At 51.8% G+C, this 20212-nt stretch overlaps 2 protein-coding genes across 12 annotated transcripts; one reads left to right on the top strand and one right to left on the bottom strand.

Moving 5' to 3' along the window:
* The first annotated feature begins 97 nt into the window (after window positions 1–97).
* On the top strand, window positions 98–11973 carry PSTK (phosphoseryl-tRNA kinase). Of its 3 annotated transcripts, none has more exons than XM_059661808.1 (6): window positions 98–313; window positions 3243–3528; window positions 4054–4252; window positions 4393–4468; window positions 4883–4976; window positions 11683–11969. In XM_059661808.1, the coding sequence occupies exons 1-6, from the start codon at window positions 98–100 to the stop codon at window positions 11892–11894; spliced, it is 1083 nt and encodes a 360-aa protein (XP_059517791.1). In that variant the 3' UTR covers window positions 11895–11969. The 3 variants fall into 3 exon arrangements, with proteins under 3 accessions (XP_059517791.1, XP_059517792.1, XP_059517793.1); XM_059661809.1 differs by lacking the exon at window positions 11683–11969 and adding an exon at window positions 6109–7752; XM_059661810.1 differs by lacking the exon at window positions 98–313 and adding an exon at window positions 445–1025 and having other exon boundaries at window positions 11683–11973.
* IKZF5 (IKAROS family zinc finger 5) lies at window positions 8320–20125 on the bottom strand. 9 transcript variants are annotated; one of them, XM_059661800.1, is made up of 6 exons: window positions 19970–20122; window positions 17990–18840; window positions 17121–17241; window positions 12946–13137; window positions 10995–11177; window positions 8320–10712 (listed from the first exon to the last, which is right to left on the bottom strand). In XM_059661800.1, the coding sequence occupies exons 4-6, from the start codon at window positions 13076–13078 to the stop codon at window positions 9769–9771; spliced, it is 1260 nt and encodes a 419-aa protein (XP_059517783.1). In that variant the 5' UTR covers window positions 13079–13137; window positions 17121–17241; window positions 17990–18840; window positions 19970–20122; the 3' UTR covers window positions 8320–9768. The 9 variants fall into 9 exon arrangements, with proteins under 9 accessions (XP_059517783.1, XP_059517784.1, XP_059517782.1 ...); XM_059661801.1 differs by lacking the exon at window positions 17121–17241 and having other exon boundaries at window positions 17990–18596; window positions 18707–18840; XM_059661799.1 differs by lacking the exon at window positions 17121–17241 and having other exon boundaries at window positions 18707–18840.
* Between the last annotated feature and the right edge of the window lie 87 nt (window positions 20126–20212).

Raw genomic sequence — 20212 nt, 5'->3', positions numbered from 1 at the left:
CCTCTTCCCGCCCCGCGGCGCCGGGGGGAGCAGGAGCGCGGGCGGAAGGCGGTTCCGGACGCCACGCTGCCAGCGGCCCGCGGTCTCCCCGGGCGGCATGGAGGCCGGCGAGGACGCCCGGGCGGCGCGCGGCGAGGGCCCGCGGCCGCTGGCGCTCTGCGTGCTCTGCGGCCTGCCCGCCGCCGGCAAGTCCACCCTCGCGAGGGCCCTCGCCCACCGGCTGCGGCGGGAGCGGCGCTGGGCCGTCGGCGTCGTCGCCTACGATGACGTCATGCCGGACGCGTTCCTGGCGGAGGAGGACGCGCGGCCATTGGTCAGTCCGCGCGGGGGCGGGGCCTGGGGAAGCAGCAGCTGTGCTGCCTGCAGGACTCACCCCGGGTGGGAGGCGGAGCCCAGGGCGGGAGCGGTGCTGGGTCCGAGGGCTGGCCGGCTTAGCGTGGAATGAGCGTACTGCGTTTCAAGAATGATTCTCTGTCGACAGAGGCTTATGTGTCCGTGAGGGGCAGCTGTGTATTGTCCATCTGAGAGTAACTCACTCTAGAGCAGCGGTTCTCCACCTTCCTAACGCCGCGGCCCTTTCATACAGCGCCTCATGTTGTGGTGACCCCCAACCATAACATTATTTTCGTTGCTACTTCATAACTGTAATGTTGCTACTGTTAGGAATCGTCGTGTAAATATCTGATATGCAGGATGTATTTTCATTGTTGCAAATTGAACATAATGAAAACATAGTGATTCATCACAAAAACAATATGTAATTATAGATGTGTTTTCCGATGGTCTTAGGCGACCCCTGTGAAAGGGTCGTTCGACCCCCAGGTTGAGAACCGCTGCTATCGAGGCTTATGTGTACGTGTGGGGCAGGTACGTGTGTATATCCTCTACAGTGGGCTCCTACGGGGTCAGGTTCTGAAGTCAGCGAGCAGGTGGACATCTCCAGGCCAAAGAGACTCTTGAAAATCCTTTGGGAACGGTGTTCTCTCAAAAATTCCACCACAGCCAGTTTAACATCCAGAGTGCAGGTTTGTGGGGCTTAAAGTGTATACATTTTGGGGAACCCTTTTTACGAAAAAGGAATACAAGCCCGGCTGATGTAGCTCAGTGTCTGAACATTGACCTATGAACCGGAGGTTCCATTCCGGGTCAGGGCACAGGCCCGGGTTTCGGGCTCAATCCCAAGTGTGGGGCGTGCAGGAGGCAGCCAATCAATGATTCTCTCTCATCATTGGTGTTTCTCCCCCCCCCCCCCCTCTGTCTCCCTCTCCCTTCCTCTCTGAAATCAATAAAAATATATTTTTAAAAGAAAAAAGAAGACAAGGTAAGTAACAAAATTGCTAGGATCCCTCCCAGGAGATAGAGGCTCCATCTTCATTGATTCTGGGTAAACCTGCCTCTGCAGCAAAGGGGAGGGTGGGGCCAAACGGAGTAATGGCTTGTATTTAGGGACCGACTTGTATGCCCCAAGCACATACTTCTCTTTGAGCCCTCACATCACGCTCTCTGCAGTGAGATGCACCCTGGGAGAAGCATGTGAAGCTGAGGCTCTGGGTAGAGTAGATTTACGCTCCCCACCTCAGGCTCACTCCAGAGCAAACACTCATTGGCGGAAATATTCTGAATACTTTGGGTAGTTATTTTTGTCCTTTATGCCTGAATGTAGATTGTTAATGTAGAAAAAAACAAAAACATTCAAACCTGTGAAGAATTTTTGTGTGTTTTTTCGAGCCAGACTGTTGACAATTGCCAGGAAGAACAATCTCAATGTATCTAGAATTCTAGATAGTGCTCCTGCAAACGGTGGTTTTTTCACCTATTTTTGTAAATTACCATCAAAAGAGGAGACCTAAGTGGGTTACATGATAGATGAGGGAGATGGGAGAAAGCAAGATGGGCTGGAACCTCCGGGATTGGGTAAAAAGTAAAATGATAGACATACGACTTTTACACAGGTGGATGCAGGATAGTTAACAGTCCAGTTGACACCATAACAATAATGAGGGAATTTGTGGGCTCTGCCCCGTGCCATTTGTTGTGCCCTGAGGGGTCCGGAAAAAAGGAAGTTACACGTTACCTAGATATTTCACAGGTGTGTTATCTTAGATGCTCAGTCAAGATCGAAGTTGATCTTTGTCAGGGAAGATACTGGCCTAGAACTTGACTACCCACTATAAACTGCTTTTTCATGAAAAGGTTTTCATTTCAGACCGTCCTTCGTGGTTACTTTAGGTCTCTGAGTTTACAAGGCCGCCACGCAGGCGTTCCCTGAGTTAGTCAGGTGAGCACGTGGCCCCTTTTTGTCCAGAAGATGAATTCACGTAAATAAGATACAACTAGGATGTGATTCTATAACCGGACAGTCAGTGGCTGCCATTCTCCGGATCACTCTCCCAGTCCCTTGAGATTCTTCCTCCCGGCCATTGTCCATAGTTTGGCTCAAACTCACAGAAACCCCGCACAGCTGTGAATGTTTTTCCACTAACACCTCCATCTGCTTCCCTCTCTCCACACCTTCCCTTGTTTCCAAGGTAAACCAGCTCTAGCGTAGCCAGACTCAGTCTGTGGCAGGGCATTGATTTGGCTTCTTTCTCCTGGATGGTAGCAGCTTTCTGTCATTTATTCACCCTGTTACCAAAGATGCATTTCTGGAGCATCTACTGGTGCCAGGCCCTCTCCCGGAGGTTTGGTGTGCGGGGGCCTCGCAGGGACAGAGCTGTGCAAGCAAATGCCTCAGCAGCATGCACCCTGCTCCAGTGGAGCCCCAGTCTGCACAGGACCAGGTCCCGCTGCCTCCTGCACGGCTGTCCGAGAGGATGCCCAGGGGCTCATGTCACCGAGGAGGAGTTTTACAGGAGGACATGGAGGCATGAGAGAATAACTTGTGCCCAGCCGGTGTGGCTCAGTGGTTGAGCGTTGACCTCTGAACCAGGAGGTCCCAGTTCAATTCCTGGTCAGGGCACATCCCTGGGTTTTGGCCTGGATCCCCAGTGGGAGGCAGCAGGAAGCAGGCGATCCATGGTTCTCCCATTATTGATGTTTCTCTCCGTCTCCCTCTCCCTTCCTCTGAGATCAGTAAACACATATTTAATAAAAAGGAAAGGAAAGAAGTGCGTTCAGGGCACACCCAGCGGTGGGGGGGCGCAGGCGGAATGACCCTGTGGGGCGGGTGGCGCCGAGGCGAGCGCACAGCCATGGCAGCTGCGATTCTGGGTCTTTTGCAGCCGATTCTGGGTCTTTTGCAGCCGTCCCGCTGGAAGTCGCTGCGCCAGGAGCTGCTGAAGGACCTGGAATGCTTCCTGCGTGCCGTCCTGCACGGGGACCCGCTGTCGGCGCCGCCCGGTGGGACGGAGGCCCTGTGGGAGGCGCTGGTCACCTGCCTGCGGGGCCAGGCCCTGCTGCCTCCCGCCGCGGAGGGCCCGTCCCACTGCCGCCCGACCCCGGCCGCGTCCAGGCCTTTGCTTCTGATTTTAGATGACAACTTCTATTACCGAAGCATGAGATACGAGGTCTACCAGCTGGCTCGCAAGTGTAAGTGAGGCATTTCCTCACTCACACGCGCGCACACTCAGACACGTGCGCGCACACTCGCGCGCGCGCACACTCACACAGACACGTGTGCGTGCGCACACGCTCTCGCGGGCACACATATGCCCACACACGCGCGCACACTCTCACAGACACGTGCGCGCACACTCACGCGCGCGCACACTCACACAGACACGTGTGCGTGCGCACACACACGCGCGTTCGCGCGCACACGCTCGCAGGCACACATATGCCCACACACGCGCGCACACTCTCACACACGCTCGCACGTGCACACATACGCGCGCGCGCACACAGAGACACTCTCACGTGTGCGCACGCACACTCTCTCACACGCACTCATTGATTTGCAAATCAGCATCGCCGTGCCCGTGTTCAGTGAGATGCAGTTGGGTCGGAGGGCCCCAGGGAACTGAATTCCCAAAGCTGGATGCTCCCCGCGCAGCGGTCCTTCACCAGTGGGTGCTTTGGAACGCGGCGCCAGTGACTGGTTTCCATTGTTTCCAGACTCGCTGGGGTTTTGCCAGCTCTTTCTAGATTGTCCTCTGGAGACCTGCGTGCAGAGGAATAGCCAGCGGTCAGGGGCGCTGCCCGCCGAGACCATCCGCCTGATGGGGGCGAAGATGGAGGAGCCCAACCCCGAGAAAAACGCCTGGGAGCACAACAGCCTCATGGTGCGGAGCCCCGCGTGCTCGGCCTCGGCCAGGTAGCTGCTCCCCGGCCTCCCGGGCAGCCCTGCTCCGCAGCCGCGGGCTGGTCCTCACCGCGTGGAGGCACAGGGTCCCCCGCCCCCGCCGCAGGTGGAGGTGTCTGTTACAGTGACGTGCGCGACCCCCTCTCCTCCAGCCCCGAGCTGACCGGCCTCCTGCTCGCTGCTCTGGAAAACCCCGTGAACTGTGTCGAGGACAACGCGGAGCAAAAGGTAAGTCGCCCCTCAGGGCCAGCGTGAGGGGCCACCTTTTGTAGGACGGTCTTTTGGAGCCAAATGTACAACGAGCCCGGGGGAAGGGGCCCGGCTCCTGGACTGGGGGGGGGGGGGGGACCTGGGGGGGCCGGTCTCCAGTTTTGGGAATCCAGCCTTTGTGTGGGTCACTGCGGGGCGGGGGGCGGGGGGGGGCTGTTCACACAGACTGACAGGCACTGGGCGCCGGCCAGTGTTTTCCCCGCGAGCCCATCAGTGGACACTCACCCGCACCCCTGCCCAGCGGACCGGCTTCCAGCGGACGCATCTCACTCAGCCTCCCCCCGGGATAAGGAGGAACAGACCGCTCCGCCTCCAGGCAGCCAGGCCTTTCTGAACTACACCCGTTCTCACCACAGTGTCTCTGTCACGTAGGAAACTGACAGAATTATTTGTTCAACCAACACGCTCCACCAAGCTGATCAGACGCTGCGAAGGATTGTCTCTGAGACAATGAAGGAAGCAAAAGGTATGTGGGTAGTTCTGTTCTGTGAACGTGCGTGGTATTGTTACCCACCAGGGAAATGCAAATCAAACACAGCGAGGGCCCCGCAGCCCCAGGACATGGAGCCAGCAAGGTCCGTGCTGCTGAGGGTGGCGAGGCCGGAGCCCCATGGCTGCCGCAGGAATGGATGGGCAGCGTTACCATGGGACCCAGCAGTGCCGCTCTTTTTTTAAAATTAATATATTTGTATTGATTTCAGAGAGGAGGGGAGAGGGAAGGAGAGAAACATCCATGATGAGAGAGAATCATGGATCGGCTGCCTCCTGCAAGTTCCCCACTGGGGATGGAGCCCACAACCCGGGCCTGTGCCCTTGGTCGGAATCGAACCTGGGACCTTTCAGCTCGCAGGCGACACTCTATCCACTGAGCCAAACCAGCTAGGGCAGCAGTGCCAGGCTGAGGCGCACACGTTCCCAGCAGCAGCATTCTAAGAGCCAGAGGGTGGAAGCAACCGAGATGTCCATGGGGACAACCACCGGTAGAAAATGCGGCATCACATACAGTGGGCCACTCCCCATAGGAAGCAGTGAAGCGCTGATGCCCGTTCCCTGGGCGAACCACGAGCACATTGTGCAGGAGAGCAGCCGAGAACGGCCACAGCAGCCCAGGCCCGGAAACGTCAGGACAGGGACATCTAGACTCAGCCCCACATTGGGGGGGGGGCAGGGGAGCAGGAGGGTGATAGCTGGAGATGACGCCGTTCTGTGACTGGGGCTCTGGGTGCACGTATGAGTGTCCTGCAGCCACTGCGCTGTAGTTCGCATGGAAACTGCATGTGGGCCGACGGGCAGACACTCCATCCGCTAGGAAGCCGCAGGACAGCCTGGTGGGTAACAGCCGTTCCCAAAGCAGACGGTCCTCCTGCCTCAGGCCCCAGTGCCTGTCAGCTCACGGATGTGAGGTCGGCTCCCGTCAACAAGCCCCCCTCAGGCGTCTTTGCTGCTCAGCAACTTCATGGCAGGTCACTTAAAGGACTTGCTGGGTCACGTTAACGAGACCTTCTGTCTGTGCCACCAGCTCAGCTGTATGTACAGGGTCTGACCGCTTGTGGCTCTCCCGCTGCTGTGACTCCCGTGACCCAGACTCTTGGTTTTAGATGCGCATGTGCGGCCTCCCGACCTGAAGCTCCTGGCGGCGGCGCTGAACCAGCTCCGGGCAGAGCTGCTGCGGGACCTGAGGCTCGGCCACAAGGCACCCCTGTGCTCGCAGGCCCTGGGCATCCCCGACGTGGTTGCTCTTTTTCATGATGAGAAAGACAGCCTCGTGCAGAAGTACTTTCCAAAGCAGCATTAACATCTCCATTTCCAATCAAAGGTCTGATTTTGGTGAGGATTTCGCAAACTGACTACAATTTTGAATTACTGCATATTCTCTAGGGCGATGACAGGAGTTGCCAGACTTATTGTTCATAAAAATCAGATCCGTTTGTCGTAACAGAAATGACTGTCATCCACCTGTCGCACGTGACGTGGATGACAAGCCTCAGAGGCTGCCTCCCTGGTTGCTGTGCCAGGACCGCAGGAGGCCCCTGCGAGGGGCTTTAATAAAGCGAAGAAACTAGAAAGGAGACTGTGGGTGTGTGGAGCTTTTGTTTCTAAGCCATGTGACAGAGCTACTCATGGGTGAGGCATTCTACAAATTCCAACAATGTAGCTGTAAGCCTTGTGTTTTAATTAAACAGTTAATTGGATCCTACTTCTCAAAAAAGAATGGCAAACATAGGAAGTGTTACTTTTTATTCACATATTACAGAGGCAAAGCTTCTTGCACAGGAACTACACACCGGGCATGGTATTTCAGCACTGATCTCTTTCTGCAATCCCTAGACAGGTTTTTGCAATCATACTCGTTTTGCATACAAAGTATGTTCTTTACATCAAAGTACATATTAACAAAAACACGTTCTAGAAATCATATACCCTCTAAAACTAGTGGAAAAATCCTTAGTAGGCAATTTTTAAAAATAATACAGCCATTTGATATTTTTGTAGAACTTAAAATGAGGTTTATTTCTGAACATTTATTTAGCAATATTCCCTTTATCAAACAGTTCTGCAGATGAATGGCAAACACCTTTTTCTAAAATGAAATAGCACTGGAAAATAGCCAATAGAATTTTTTCAAAGTAGAAGTCTAGCCTTTACTTGAATTTCAAGAAGTTGTAGCTAAATACTACATTAGTAAAATCTGAAATAAAGTTATTCCATATTAATTTTTTCACAGTTTCTTAAAAAAATATTAGTGGAGATAAATTATCTACCAACTTTAAAAATCTAAACTTATGTTCACTGAACAAAAATAAATTCTTTCAGAACATTGCCTGTTAACAGCAAAATACTATGAACATTGCATGTTAAACTTTCCAAACACCTCATTTCTATAAAACAGGATTAAATATAAAATGGGATAAATATACTCAATACTTAATGGAAGATACATTTAACGCAGACTTAAGTGAAACCCTAAATCTCCTCAAAAACAAAACACTACAGAGCCCTAAGGCAGATTCGCTCAAGGACTTGCGTGCATTGAGCCGTAACTGACTTCCAGGCATCAGGCCTTTGTTACACCAACTGCGCCGAGTCTCAGGGAAAAGAGTCATACATTCGAGTTTGTAATTATGAAAAAATGTCTACGGTGAAAGTAAAATGCACCTTCAAAACATCCATCTTTAGTTGTCAGAAAAAATATAGGTCACTATCTGGCCCAGAATGCAGTTAATAAGCTGGTTTTAACAAGAGTTCTTCCTTTCATTTCACGAAAACCTGCATTTCCTATTTTGCGTATTGCTTTTATTTGAATAAAAGTGAGGGGGAAAAATAAAAGCTTCCAAATAAAAGCTTCCAAAGCAACCTCGTGCTTTGTGGGAATAAATGGAAAGGGGCGAAGTTGTGCATCTGGAGACGGCGGCACGGACCCTGGTCTGAGCGGTCAAAGCGACGGAGCGAAGCAGGACTAGGTTTTGGCCGCAGGAGCCTCGGCTTTGAGGGAAGAGGTCGAGTTGGAGAAACCCTCTGAGATGCTACTGCTCTGAGCAGCGCAACTGAGAGGAGCTGAGATGGGACATCCCCCACAAGAACTCCTTTGAAAGGCTTCCTGGCATTTGGGGCCAGAAGGTCCATTCCCTTGGCATGCAGGGCTTTTGTGGACATAAGCCTTCAACACCTCCCTTTTAGGAGTAGTGGTCCTCTCTGGTTAATAAATGCTCAATCGTTAGGGTGTTCTCTTTACAAACCCGATGAGTAACACTTCAAGCTTTAAACCAAATTAAAAGTAAAATGCTTGCAAAGCACACAAAAACCAACAGTTAGAAACAGTAAGTTTATTGTTTGACCAAGCGCTCTTCAGGTTAAGCGAGTTATTACACAATATATCAACAGCAGCCTCCTATTCAAAATTCCTCTAGATTAATTAGCACGTCTTATTTCTGTAAACAAGTTAGATCTGTCTGTATGCATTTGATATCTACTTTCACATGGTAAGTCCTTTCCCACTAGGTGTCGAGGCAGTCAGCTTCCATGGCTCTGTCGCCGCGCAGGAAAGACTGGTACAACGGCAACGAGCATCACAACTTGAAGTCACACTAAGTGTTCTAAGGGGCCAATTCTGAAGAGAAGAATTCGTTTTGGATGTGTTTCATTTTTAAAAATATACTTCATCCCATTTTCCCATGTGTTCCTACACACACATTTGAGAAATTATGGACAACAAATGGGTGCAAGGCCAGAGGCAGGAACCAGGACGCGGAATTTCGTGAAGGACTGTCTCCGGGAACCAGATGGGACTGTCACTTACCTCTTTGGTCATCAAAGGAACAGGAGGGAGAACAGACAATGTCCTTGTCAAGCTCACCTGACGGTAACGATGTCAGAATAAAGCGTTTAAATACAAGGTTCAAACTAAAAGAACAAAAAAGGCATCTTCATCGGTAATCACCTGACATTTCCAGCATTCTCATGTATTTACTTGTGGTTTTTAAAATAAACTACAAGTATAATAAAACGAATCCAATGGCAAATTGATGCATTTTTAAACAAGAGATTGAATAAACAGGTTTTCAAATATTAAACTCCATTTTCAATGTAAAGCCTTGTTTTATTTCATTTCAGGACATTCCTCTCAAATTTTTATAGCTTTAATTTTAAAAGAATTAACTGTTTTACATCCCCCCTTATGGAAAAAAGAAAAAGGTTTACTATATACCGAAATAGCTTTACTTCTGTCAGTTGAAACTATCAATTCAACTTAAACTAAGTGAACTAGATAGTATTTCAACTATCTAAAGAGCAATTTTAAAGGCAATTCCTCTGCTACACATGGAAATAAGTTGTAACAAAGTTTGTGAGAAAGTAATTTATTCTACCATTTTTAAATACGGCAGACATGACATCTAACTGCGTATATAGTGAAACACCACTAGGATCAAGCTTTGAAGTCTACATGGACCTTAAACGTGGGAGTTTAAATGAATACCTGTAAGATTAAGATTGCACTTCAATCATCAAAGTCTAAATAAAAGGAGAAAACAGACACAATGTGTCTAATTGTTCTAATATATAAATTAGAACAAACTTATGGGGAAAAAAAAGGAAAACATTTGTTTCTATTGTCAACTTTGTTTTCTATAAATATAATGTATAAACTTTAAATTAGCATATTAGGGATGGTCCTCCCCCTACCAACAAAAACCAACAATAAACAAAACTAAAAAATGCATAAAGTCAAAACCAAGGACAGAGTAACGTGACTGTTCCGGTCAGTGCTGGTTATGCTGCCCTCTTGCAAAGTGACAGGCGAAGTCGTACTTGTTTTTGCATTTGCATCCGCAGATGTTGCACTGGAAAGGGTTCTCATACCCGTGGCATCCCATGTGAATGGTGTAGAGGATGTTGTCGGCAAAGTACATGTCACAGTGCTGGCAGTGGTGCAGGAGCTGCGGGTCCTGGGCCGGCAGGGTCGGTGCGGGCGTGCTCGGCTGGCTGTTTCCTATGCTCGGGGTGCTCGTGTGGGCACTGGGCTCGCTGCTGGGACCTGCCACGGGACTGTAGTTCCTCTGGCTCTGGGGCGGCCGAGGCTCGGGGCTGGTGGGGGAGGCGCTCTGAGGAATACTTGCGGCCACGGCAGAAACCACTGCCTGGGCCGAGGGCTGCTGCAGCAGGAAAGGCTTCTCGTCCGGGCAGGGCACGACGTCGGGGGACGCGGGGTTCTGGTTTTCGGGGGGCAGGCTGGACAACTGCCCTGCGAGAGTGGAGAGCTGATTGAGGGGGTTGTCGACCAGGAGTTCTTGGGGGTCCCTGGGTAGGCCCCCAGTGGAGGTGCTTTTCGCCATACTTTCATAGGAGTCCGTCTGGATGTTGGGGATTTCATGGGTGAAATCGTTAAGGTAGTCTGGCTTCTGAACCACCATGGAGGGCGGACTTAAGTTGATGAGTGCTCTTCTGCTGTAGCCCAGGTTGCTGGTTTTCTTCTGTAAAACGCCCCACATTTTCTTGCTGCTTAAGGAAGACCTCGCACCTTTGATTGGCACCATCTTATGCTTGCGCCGTCGATGATGGGACAGGTTGCTTCGATCGCTGCAGCGGAAGGAACACAATTCACATTTATATGGTTTTTCTCCTGTATGGGAACGCATATGGGCTTCCAGGTGACGCTCGTAAGCAGAGGCAAATGGACATAAGTGACATCTATGAGGTTTTTCACCTGTTTCAAAAGAAAAATGGGGGAGAAATGGCAAGACAGAGGTTGAGAGATGATCTGGAGCAGGAGGAAGATGGCCGAGGACGGGGAAGCTTTCCAAGGGGCCTCACTTCCTGGGTGCATGTTGTTATGCTATCACTTTGTAAAAATACAGTACTTCCCATCTATTCAAACCTTACGTCAACCTTCATTTTTAAACTATCAGCACTACTTATACCACAGGTCAGCCTGCCCTCCTTGGCCCCTCTCCTGCCTCCAGAAGCGCGCTCCTCGCCCGTCTGTTACCTGTGTGGATTCTGATGTGTTCGATAAGCCGGGCTGTCCCTTTGCTGGCATAGTTGCAATAACGACACTTGAGCTTCCCATCGAAGGTCCTTTCGAAGCCATCTACTAACATTCCTGAGTTTTCATCCAGGGAAACTTCAACAGATGGGTGGTCAAGTCCATTCTGATCGCCATCTGTCCCAGCTATAAACCAAGAACAGCAAGAGAAAGTATGCATCTCAGAGGCAACTCAATGTAGCAGCGCAGTCCGAAGTAGCACAAAACCTTTCCTAAGATCACAGTTTACTGCGCTGACTCACAAATGCTGTCAGTCCTCACCATGCGTCTGTGGAGAGATCAGGGTGCTGCCCTTGTTTGACAGAGAGGAGACAGAGGGGAGTGAGTAGTGACCACGCAGATACACGTTTAAGTTTCCAGCCACCTCTAGAAATTAACTGGAAGTCACGAAATCTCCCAGATCCTACTCTGCTCGCTTTAGCCTAAACCAATCAACGCTGAGTTTTGCGCTGTTCCACTCAGTTGTACAGACGTCCTAGATGCTGGGGTGCATTTAGGATCCTAATCTTCTAATTAAGCACATAAAAATATTGTATTAGATTCCTCTGAATGCTGGAACTGTAGGACTTGGAGAGCTAAAAGGTCTTTGGCTCTTGGCTCTTAACCTAATCCGACTACTTCTTTGTATAAGGAAACAGGGCAAGCGTTCATAACAGGAAAACCAGCAAATGCTGGGGCCAGCCCTGGCCCCTCAATCCCAGCCCAGCAACCTGCACACTAGAGTGTCTGCAGGGACATGCTATTCCTACGGCTTCCAGGGAAAGCCCTTCCAGCCCATCCCCAGGAGGCAGCAGTGCTGCCGTGAGGAACTCAAGCGGCACCCCGCCCAGGGAAGAGACGTGATTTTGCTGCTGGTGCAAGTCCAACATCCAGCAGCACCACTGCACCGGAGGCCTGGGGCTCAGCACCTCCGTCCCTCCGTCCCTCCGTCCCCCCGTCCCTCCCTCCGTCCCTCCCTCCCTCCCTCCTGCTGCCCCAGCCAGGGACTCTCTAAACTTGATGTGTGTACGAATCCCTCGGGGAGCTGTGGATTGGCCTGACAGTCTGCACTTCTAACAAGCTCCCAGGTCTCTGCTGCTAGTCCCTTGACTACAAGGCCATAGACCATCTAGGTCAGGGGCCAGGCACCTTCTCCTATAAGGCTCGACAGCAAATCCTTCAGGCTGTGGGGCCACATGGTTTCTATCACAACTACTCAACTCTGCAGTTGTAGCACAGATACAGAAAAATGTAAACAAGCAAGTGTGGCTGTATTTCAATAAAACTTTATTTACGGAAGCTGGAGTTTGAATTTCATGATTTTCACGTTATGACCTTCTTCTAATTGTCTCCAACCATCTTTAACTGTAGAAACCACTCTTAGCTTGCAGGTCATACAGAAATAAAGGGCTGGCAGTCCAGAGGGGCTCACAGGCTGTGGTGTGCGGGCCTGAGTGAGGTCAGAATCCGTCTCCAGTGTGTGGTGAGCAAACTAGACAGACAGTCTGTCTGCAGCGGGCAGCTGCTTTCTCCGTCCTAGTTTCTCCTCCCGGGTGGCTAAACATCACCCTTTCTTCGTTTTGAGAGAAGAAACCAAAATCCCCCGTGTTTCAGCCCTAATCCAGAATCCCTAATGGCTGGTCCTTTGTGCACTGAGTGGGTTGGGTGCCTGTGTCTCTTGTCAGTTAGAGAAGCTGGAGGACAGGGAGGGCATGAGAGCTCTCATCGTCCGAGGCCGTGTGAAGCCCGTGGGCTCACTCACAAACAGCTGACATGTTCAAAGAAAGAAGAAAGCTGCCCTGTGTCTTTGCGGGAAAAAACGGAATGATTTGCATAAGGGAATAATGGTGTGGACAGCATGACAAACATGACTATTTATAAAGAGGGAGTTAGTGAGAGTATTAGGTGAGTCTACCTCCCTGAAGAGCCTCTGCCTCCTTGTCCCCGCTCACTGATCCCGAGATCATGTTCACGTGGTGGGTCTGCTGGGTCAGGTACTCCTGGAAATCCTTCACGAAGTCCAGAGGCTCTGGCTTCTTCTCGCCCATCTTGTTTGTTTTGTGTGGCTTGTTTTTAAAGTTTACAGGTCGTTACACCTGGGGGGACACTGAAATAATTACACACTATTAGGGAGAGCCAGCACACAGCAAAACACCACAGCGACACAGCACGACTGCAAGGCACTAAGCAGGGCCACAGAGGACACAGTCCCTGCCGTTACAGACGTGTCACCTTCCTGGGGAACTGGACGAGACACACACAAAACGGTGGGAAAGTAATAGAGTTAATACTTAAATCACTGGGATTCCAACTTAAGTCTTAGAGGATGGAAGGAAATTACAAAGACAGAAAATGAAGAAAAAAGGGGGAAAAAGTCCAGATGAAAGAAATAGGCACATCATCAGGGATTGTCAGTGGAGACAGTGAAGACATCAAGTGGCTCAGCAGGGCTGCCGAGGTTTCTGGATGCTGGGCATGCTACAGACCTGCCATACCCAATGCGGCCGCACGCAGCCACTGAGCACTTGGAATGTGGCTACTACAAATGACAGTTTTAAATTTTATTTAATTTACATTGAAACAGCGAGGGACACAGCAAAGGCTCTGAGTGATAGGGGTCACGCGAATGAGTCCTCCAGGAATAGGTGGTCTAGAACAGGGGTGCAACCTTTCTGTCAAAGTCCCAACAGTGAATATTTAGGCTTTTCAGGTCACACAATCTCTGTCAAAACTATTGACCTCTGTCACTGTAGCGAACGGCAGCCACACACAATACGTAAATGAATGAGTAGGCCTGCGTTTCAATAAAACCACAAAAACAGGCTCTGAGCCGGGCTCGGCCTATGGGCTGCTTCCCCCCACCCCTGCCATTGAAATCCAAACCCACCTCTACCACCACCCATCAGCCCACGCACCCATCAGCCCATGGGGGGGTAAGAATGGGAGATTTTGTAATCGCAAACTAAACTGCTCCTGCCATAGGTTTATGGCCCAAATCCACAAATCAGATCACCAAAATGTTTTCTAGTAAGAACAGAACGAGGAAGTCTAGCACCTAAAAGGCAAAAAGTCTTTTCTTCCAGTAAAAACACTTTTATGCACAGGCCAAAGGCTGTGAAGTGGGAGGGTTCTATAAAAGTATTTTCCAATTAACAAAAGCTTGAGCAACATTTTAAGAACAAAAACTCCTATTTTAATTGATTAACTAGGAATCGACTGGAAACACTAACCCTTGACTACTTACGACTACAGATGATCTGACCACACAGCGTGCGGCCGTGGCCGTAGGAACTAACTAACGGCCAGGACTGTTTCCGCTGCTGTTTCCTTGGGCCGGTTCTGTTTCCTAGTCACTGTGTCGTTGTATTTCTATTTGTTTTGTGACTGCAGTTGAATCTACCGATTATCTGTCCTTTAAAATTTGCCCTTTGGTTAGAAAAACAAGATGAGTCAGTCAGCCTCAATGAAAAAGATTAAGAATAAGATCAAGAACAATCCTATATAATAAAAGCCCAATATGCAAATTATCCCCTTGACTGGGAGTTCGACCACTAGCTATGACATATGCTGACCACCAGGGGGAGGCACGGAACATGGCGGGCGTCAGTGACAGGATGTTGGCAGCAGGCGGCAGAGGAGGTGCTGTCGGCCCTAATGGGCGCCAATGAGAGCAGGACCGTAGTGGGATGGGGAAGCAGTGAGCGAGCAGCACCAGGCCAAGGCAGGTGCGAGCCAGGAACAATCGCCCCCTGATCGCCCCACAGATGGTGACCAGTGGCAGCGGCAGGGGGCGGGGCCGCCACACGGCTCCCAGGAGCTGAGGGAGCTGGGTGGGGGGCCTGGCCCAGATGATGGCCCCACAGATGGCGAGATGCGGGGTGTCCACGGAGCTCGCTCTCACTCCCCATGCTACCCTCCCTCAGGATGTCGGGAAAGTCCCCACACTCAGGTGCCAGGCGCCCACAGGAGCCCGCCCCACACCCTCACAGCCTCTTCCAGGTGAGCCGGCCGCAGCCACTGGGACCACAGGGGCTGGTCGGGCTCCCAGTGGGTTCGCATAGGAACTGGTCTGTGAGGCCAGCTGGGAGAGAGCGCGCTGCCCACCTGGCTTCCACGTGGCACCGCTGGGCAGCCCAGAGGCCCGTGCTGTGCCCCAGCCTGCAGCGTCCACCCCATCTCCGCATGGGGACTCGGGTGAGGGGACTCAGGCGAGGGGACTCAGGTGGAGGGGAGTGCATGAGGGCCTGTGGGTCCAGGTGCTGCCCAGGGCCCAGAGGTCAGCTAGGACCTGCCCTTCCGCACCAGACATTCGTGCTTTGATCACTGGCCAGGCCTAGGGACAGTACCCATGCACGAATTTTGTGCACTGGGCCTCTAGTCTATAATAATAAAAGCATAATATGCTGTTTAGATGGGACCTTCCAGATGAAGCTGGGGCTGCGAGGGAAGCCTGGGTCCTGAGTGCCAGAGTGAAGCCGGTGCTGACAGCTGGGGGAAGGAAGGCCTACTCTTGCACAAATTTCGTGTATCGGGTCTCTAGTATATAATAATGTTATATCTCAATAAAACCAAAGCACAGAGGGGTGGGGAGAACTGTAAAAATATACATGAAAATGTAAGAAATATAGCAGACAGAGGTGTAGAATGAGTTCCAGAAACAGAAAAATAAACAAGAAATGGTTTTTTAAAAACAATGATCAAGAAATGTCCAGAATTAGAGGTCTTTCATATTGAATGAGGTCAGAGTGTAAAATATTATATACGATAACACTTAGACACATTATTGTGAAATTTAAAAATCTCAAAGACAAAGAAAACTATACAACACTGTCTAGAGAGAAGGCAGTGCACCCACATAGGAAAGCAATCAGACTGCTCGGGTGTCAATGCGACCCAGTGCAGAAAACAACAGCAGGACCTGCAGAACCCATTTCAGAAAGTCTAAACTTCAAGCCGACCAGGGGATCGTCCAAAACCACATCACAATCCAGGGAGAGAATGTAGAGGCACTGCTTTAGAGCAGGGGAGGGAACCTTTCTTTTGTTCAGAGCCATTTGGATCTTTACATCATTCGAGGGCCATACAAAATTATTAACTTAAAAATTAGCTGCTCTATTTGGCCAAACACCTAATTAACTCCCCCCTAACGCCTTGGCAGGGCCAGACCGAAAGATTTCTCTGGCCTTACGTGGCCCGCGGGCCGGTGTTCCCCACCCCTGCTCTAGAATCAAGAAGACAAGAATACTTGCTATTGCTACTGCTATGCTTTAAATTGAATTTTTGGGGGTGACACTGGTTAATAAAATTATACAAGTTTTAGGGGTACAATTCTATAGTACATCATCTGTATATTGTATTGTGCTACTGCTATTCAACATAGTTCTGGAATAGAGACCCCCCACAATAAAAAAAGAAAAAAAAAAGGTACGAGGATTGGGAAATAAAAGATGATGATGATGAAGGTGAGGAGGAGGAGGATCGGGGAATTATTTTTTAAATTGTAAAAGTGGTAAGGCCCTAAAGCTGTCTGTGTTCTAATTGTAAAAGTTATAATTAAGAAAGAAATCCTGGTATTTACCTGGCAACTTAGCATCACCTCTAGCCAATCAATTCATAGGAAAACTGCTGTTTCCACTGGAAAATACCTGAATGTGCTCTGACGGGCTTCAATAAGCAAGATGAACCTTACCCAATCCCAACTGGAAAGCACAACACTGCTAGGGCACATGTGAAAAGCAGAAAAACGCAGGAGGCTGCCAGCGTGCCAGCAGAAGCAACGACCCTTTCATACGGGCGTCTCCAGATTGAAGAGCCCCAGCGAGCCTGATCACAGAGGTGCTGGCACGTTCCGACGGGCACTGTCATGCTGTAAATGTCACTCTTTTCCCTGCCACTCACTGTGTGCTGACTCAGTCACAATGCATGATGGGCTTAAAACAAATCCCAAGGCTAGGGATGCCAATGGGACAAGGAAAATAACGTCGTAAACACGAGAAAACCACTTTTAGTTTTTAACATATTGCTATGGCTTATAACCTTAGTCCTACACCCCCCCCCCCCCAACATACATACACACAGACACGCACATACCCTGGCGCGTGCACAGCATGGCAGGTCCTTGCACAGCTTTAATGCCTGGGATGAAAGATGCCTAAATCTGAACGGAGTCTTTGGTTCAAGACCCAGGTTTCTCTAGCTCACGTCAGTCTATCTAAGCACAAAAAACAGAAAATGAACACTAATTCTGAAACAGAAAGCTTCCTGATGCTGAAAGGAAATATATTTTATACCAAACCATCTTTCTGTCTTTAATAAAGTAATCAATAGGCTCAGGACTAAAAGTTTAATCTAAGAACTCCACAAATGAACTGATATCTGGAAATGCCTCTAAAACACTAATAAATTTTAAAACCTTTGCAAAAATAACATAGAAATCTACTTTGGAAATCAGCAAACTATGTTTTTATTAAAAGTTTCTTTTCTACTGGCCATGAATTCAATACCTTGGAGCTTGTTGGCCAAAAAAACTTACACAAACTGTCAATGTGTAAAATGATGTCATCAGAAAAAGAAACATATTGAGGAGTTGTCCACTCTAACCAGATTTGGGTGGTATATTCCAAGCCTGATCTACTCTTTCTAATATCTAAGTATATCAACCAGAGAGAAGAATTTTCCCCATACTCCATGACACTCTTTACTGTAACACTTCTGAGCCCTCCCTGCGATTCCTCTGAATAAAATTAAACCGGGGACTCCACTTCATGTAGGTACATGTCTACACAGAAACTGACCAGCATAGACCTCAATTGTTTTTATGTCAATAGCTTCTGCCAAACTAGCCATTCCAGGCTCAAAAATAAGGTTCTTCCACACCAGGCGGAGGCTGGGCACCCGGTGAGGGAAGACCCGCCCGAGAGTGAGCTCTCCTGTCCCACAGGACACGGCGGCCCCTTTACCTGCGCAGGCGACTGTGACCACTCTGATCCTCCTTTGGTGCCTGGAACAGCATTTATCTGTATGTTGTCCTCCGATCTTTCTTCTTCAGTCTCATTTTACAAACGGGAAGTTTTGATCAACACACACACACACACACACACACACACACACGGCCTCTGAGCCAGCAGGTAGCAATACAGCGGCGTCCTGATGCCAACCAGGAGACACCACCCCCTGGAACAGAGGTAACATGAGCCCAGAAGAAACTCTTCCCCGCCTCTCTTCCAAGCCCATCTTTGGTCCAGGCTCCAGGAGAATTCTGAGAACACGGGATGAGGGACGAGGAGCATCTATCTTACTGGCCCACTTTTTCAGAAGGGTCACTAAGCACAGAATAGAATACTTAGCGGCGGCCCAATGCAGTGACTTCATGCGGGGCCAGGTAGGCCTCTAACCTACAGTGACCGCAGGTCACCCAGGTGCTTGCTTTCAGACAGATCATACGTCCGACGGGCCGCCGGCCGCGGAGAAGTCTGACGAGTGAGGTCTGGTGAGTGTGGGGATAGCACGGCCTCGGAGAGTTGGGACGCGTGTCCTCTGACCACAGAACTGTCAGAAGACGGATTCCTGAAGGCAAACGGGCATTATGAGGCCCCGGGAAACCAGAACACGGAACAGCGAAACCCCAATAAGGACAAGGGATGAGGAGACACTCCACAGCGGACTCCACGGCTAACCTCTCCACCGGGACCAGCGCCCCCTGGGTCCGCCACTCCAGCATGGACGAGATGCGGAGGAGCTGCGATGTGCTCTGGAGACGCAGGCGGCCATGGAGGGACCTTCAACTCAGACGGAAAAGCCGCAGGGAGGTCTGCAGAGAGAAGCACAGCAGCGCCGCTGCCATCAGAGCGCACCGCACCCACGGGTCCCGCGGCGCCCGGAGCCCCTGGGCCCGGCTCGCCGACACCAGGGAGCGGACGGCAAAGACCAGGCAGCGCCGACGGCCGCCCCCAGGAAGGACGCGCCGGGACCGCTGTCCCCTCAACCGGTGGGTTCAACGCTGGGCACCAGCTTCCCTGTTCACGGGACCCCTCGACAAGCGGCCCCTCGGGCGCAGAAACACAGCACGCAGCCCGGGGAGACGCGGGTGGGCAGGGGTTTAACCCCCCACCACCCATCAGAGCACATCGGGGCTCCCCCTGCCCTCCCCATGGCAACCGAGACGCTGAGGGTGCCCGGGGCAGGCATCACCGCCACCGCCGTTCCCGGGAGTCCCCGAGACTCCGTTTTGCGGAGAACCGAGCGGAGCTTTGGAAACCGTCGGCGCAGACACGTTCAAGTCGCCCGGCGTCCGTCTCACCGAGTAAAGCGCCCGCCGCCCGCCGCCCGCCGCCCTGGGCTCCGAGCAAGCAGCGCGCGAGGGCCCGAAACGGGCCGCCGGGGGACGCAAACCCCGACGCGGCCCGAGCCCGCGGGTCGCGACCCGGCCACTCGCGCTCCGGACGGTTCGCCCGGAACCGGCGCACACGCGGTGCTCGCCCGGCCACCCGCAGGCGGGGGTCCAAGAGCCCTTCTCCCCGGGCCGGGAGGCGGACACCTGGGCGACTGCGCCTCGCCGGGCCTGGAACCCACGCCACCGGCGCCCCCCAACCCGAGCCCCTCCCGACGGCCGCCATGTCGGGGCGCCCCCCAACCCGAGCCACTCCCGACGGCCGCCACGTCGGGGCGCCCCTCAACCCGAGCCTCCGAGCCCCGCCCGACGACCGCCACCTCGGGGCGCCCCCCGCACGCCCACCGGTCAGAACGAGGCCGCCCCCCAAATCCTGAAAGGGCCCGGGTCGTGACCCCACCGACCCGCCGACCACGCCCGCTGCCGGGCTGGGCTGAGTTCCGGGCGGATCAGCCGCTCCGCCGCCCACCGGCTCTCCCGTCCCGCCTCTCTCCTTAGGCGTCCGGCTTGGCCGTGTGGCCGCCGGCTCGGACAGCAGCCGGCTACTTACCGCCTGGCAGCTGCCCCGAGTCACCCCCGCTGCCTTGTACGTCGCCGCTGCCGTCGCCGCCGTCGCCCCCGTCACCGCCACTGCTGCCGCGGCCGCCGCCATGTTTGGTGCGTCTCCGCTTCCTTCCCGCCCCACTGCTGTCGTCAAATCTCGCGCGAGCAGGGAGTAGCGCCAAGGCGGAAAGGAGAATTGTCCCTCCTGGCGTTCCGTAGTCGTAGGAGGCGTGGCCAGGGGCGTGAGCGG

Source organism: Myotis daubentonii, chromosome 13 (assembly GCF_963259705.1).
Source record: "Myotis daubentonii chromosome 13, mMyoDau2.1, whole genome shotgun sequence".
NCBI classification, from domain to species: domain Eukaryota; kingdom Metazoa; phylum Chordata; class Mammalia; order Chiroptera; family Vespertilionidae; genus Myotis; species Myotis daubentonii.
This window is presented reverse-complemented; position numbering and strand designations above follow the sequence as displayed.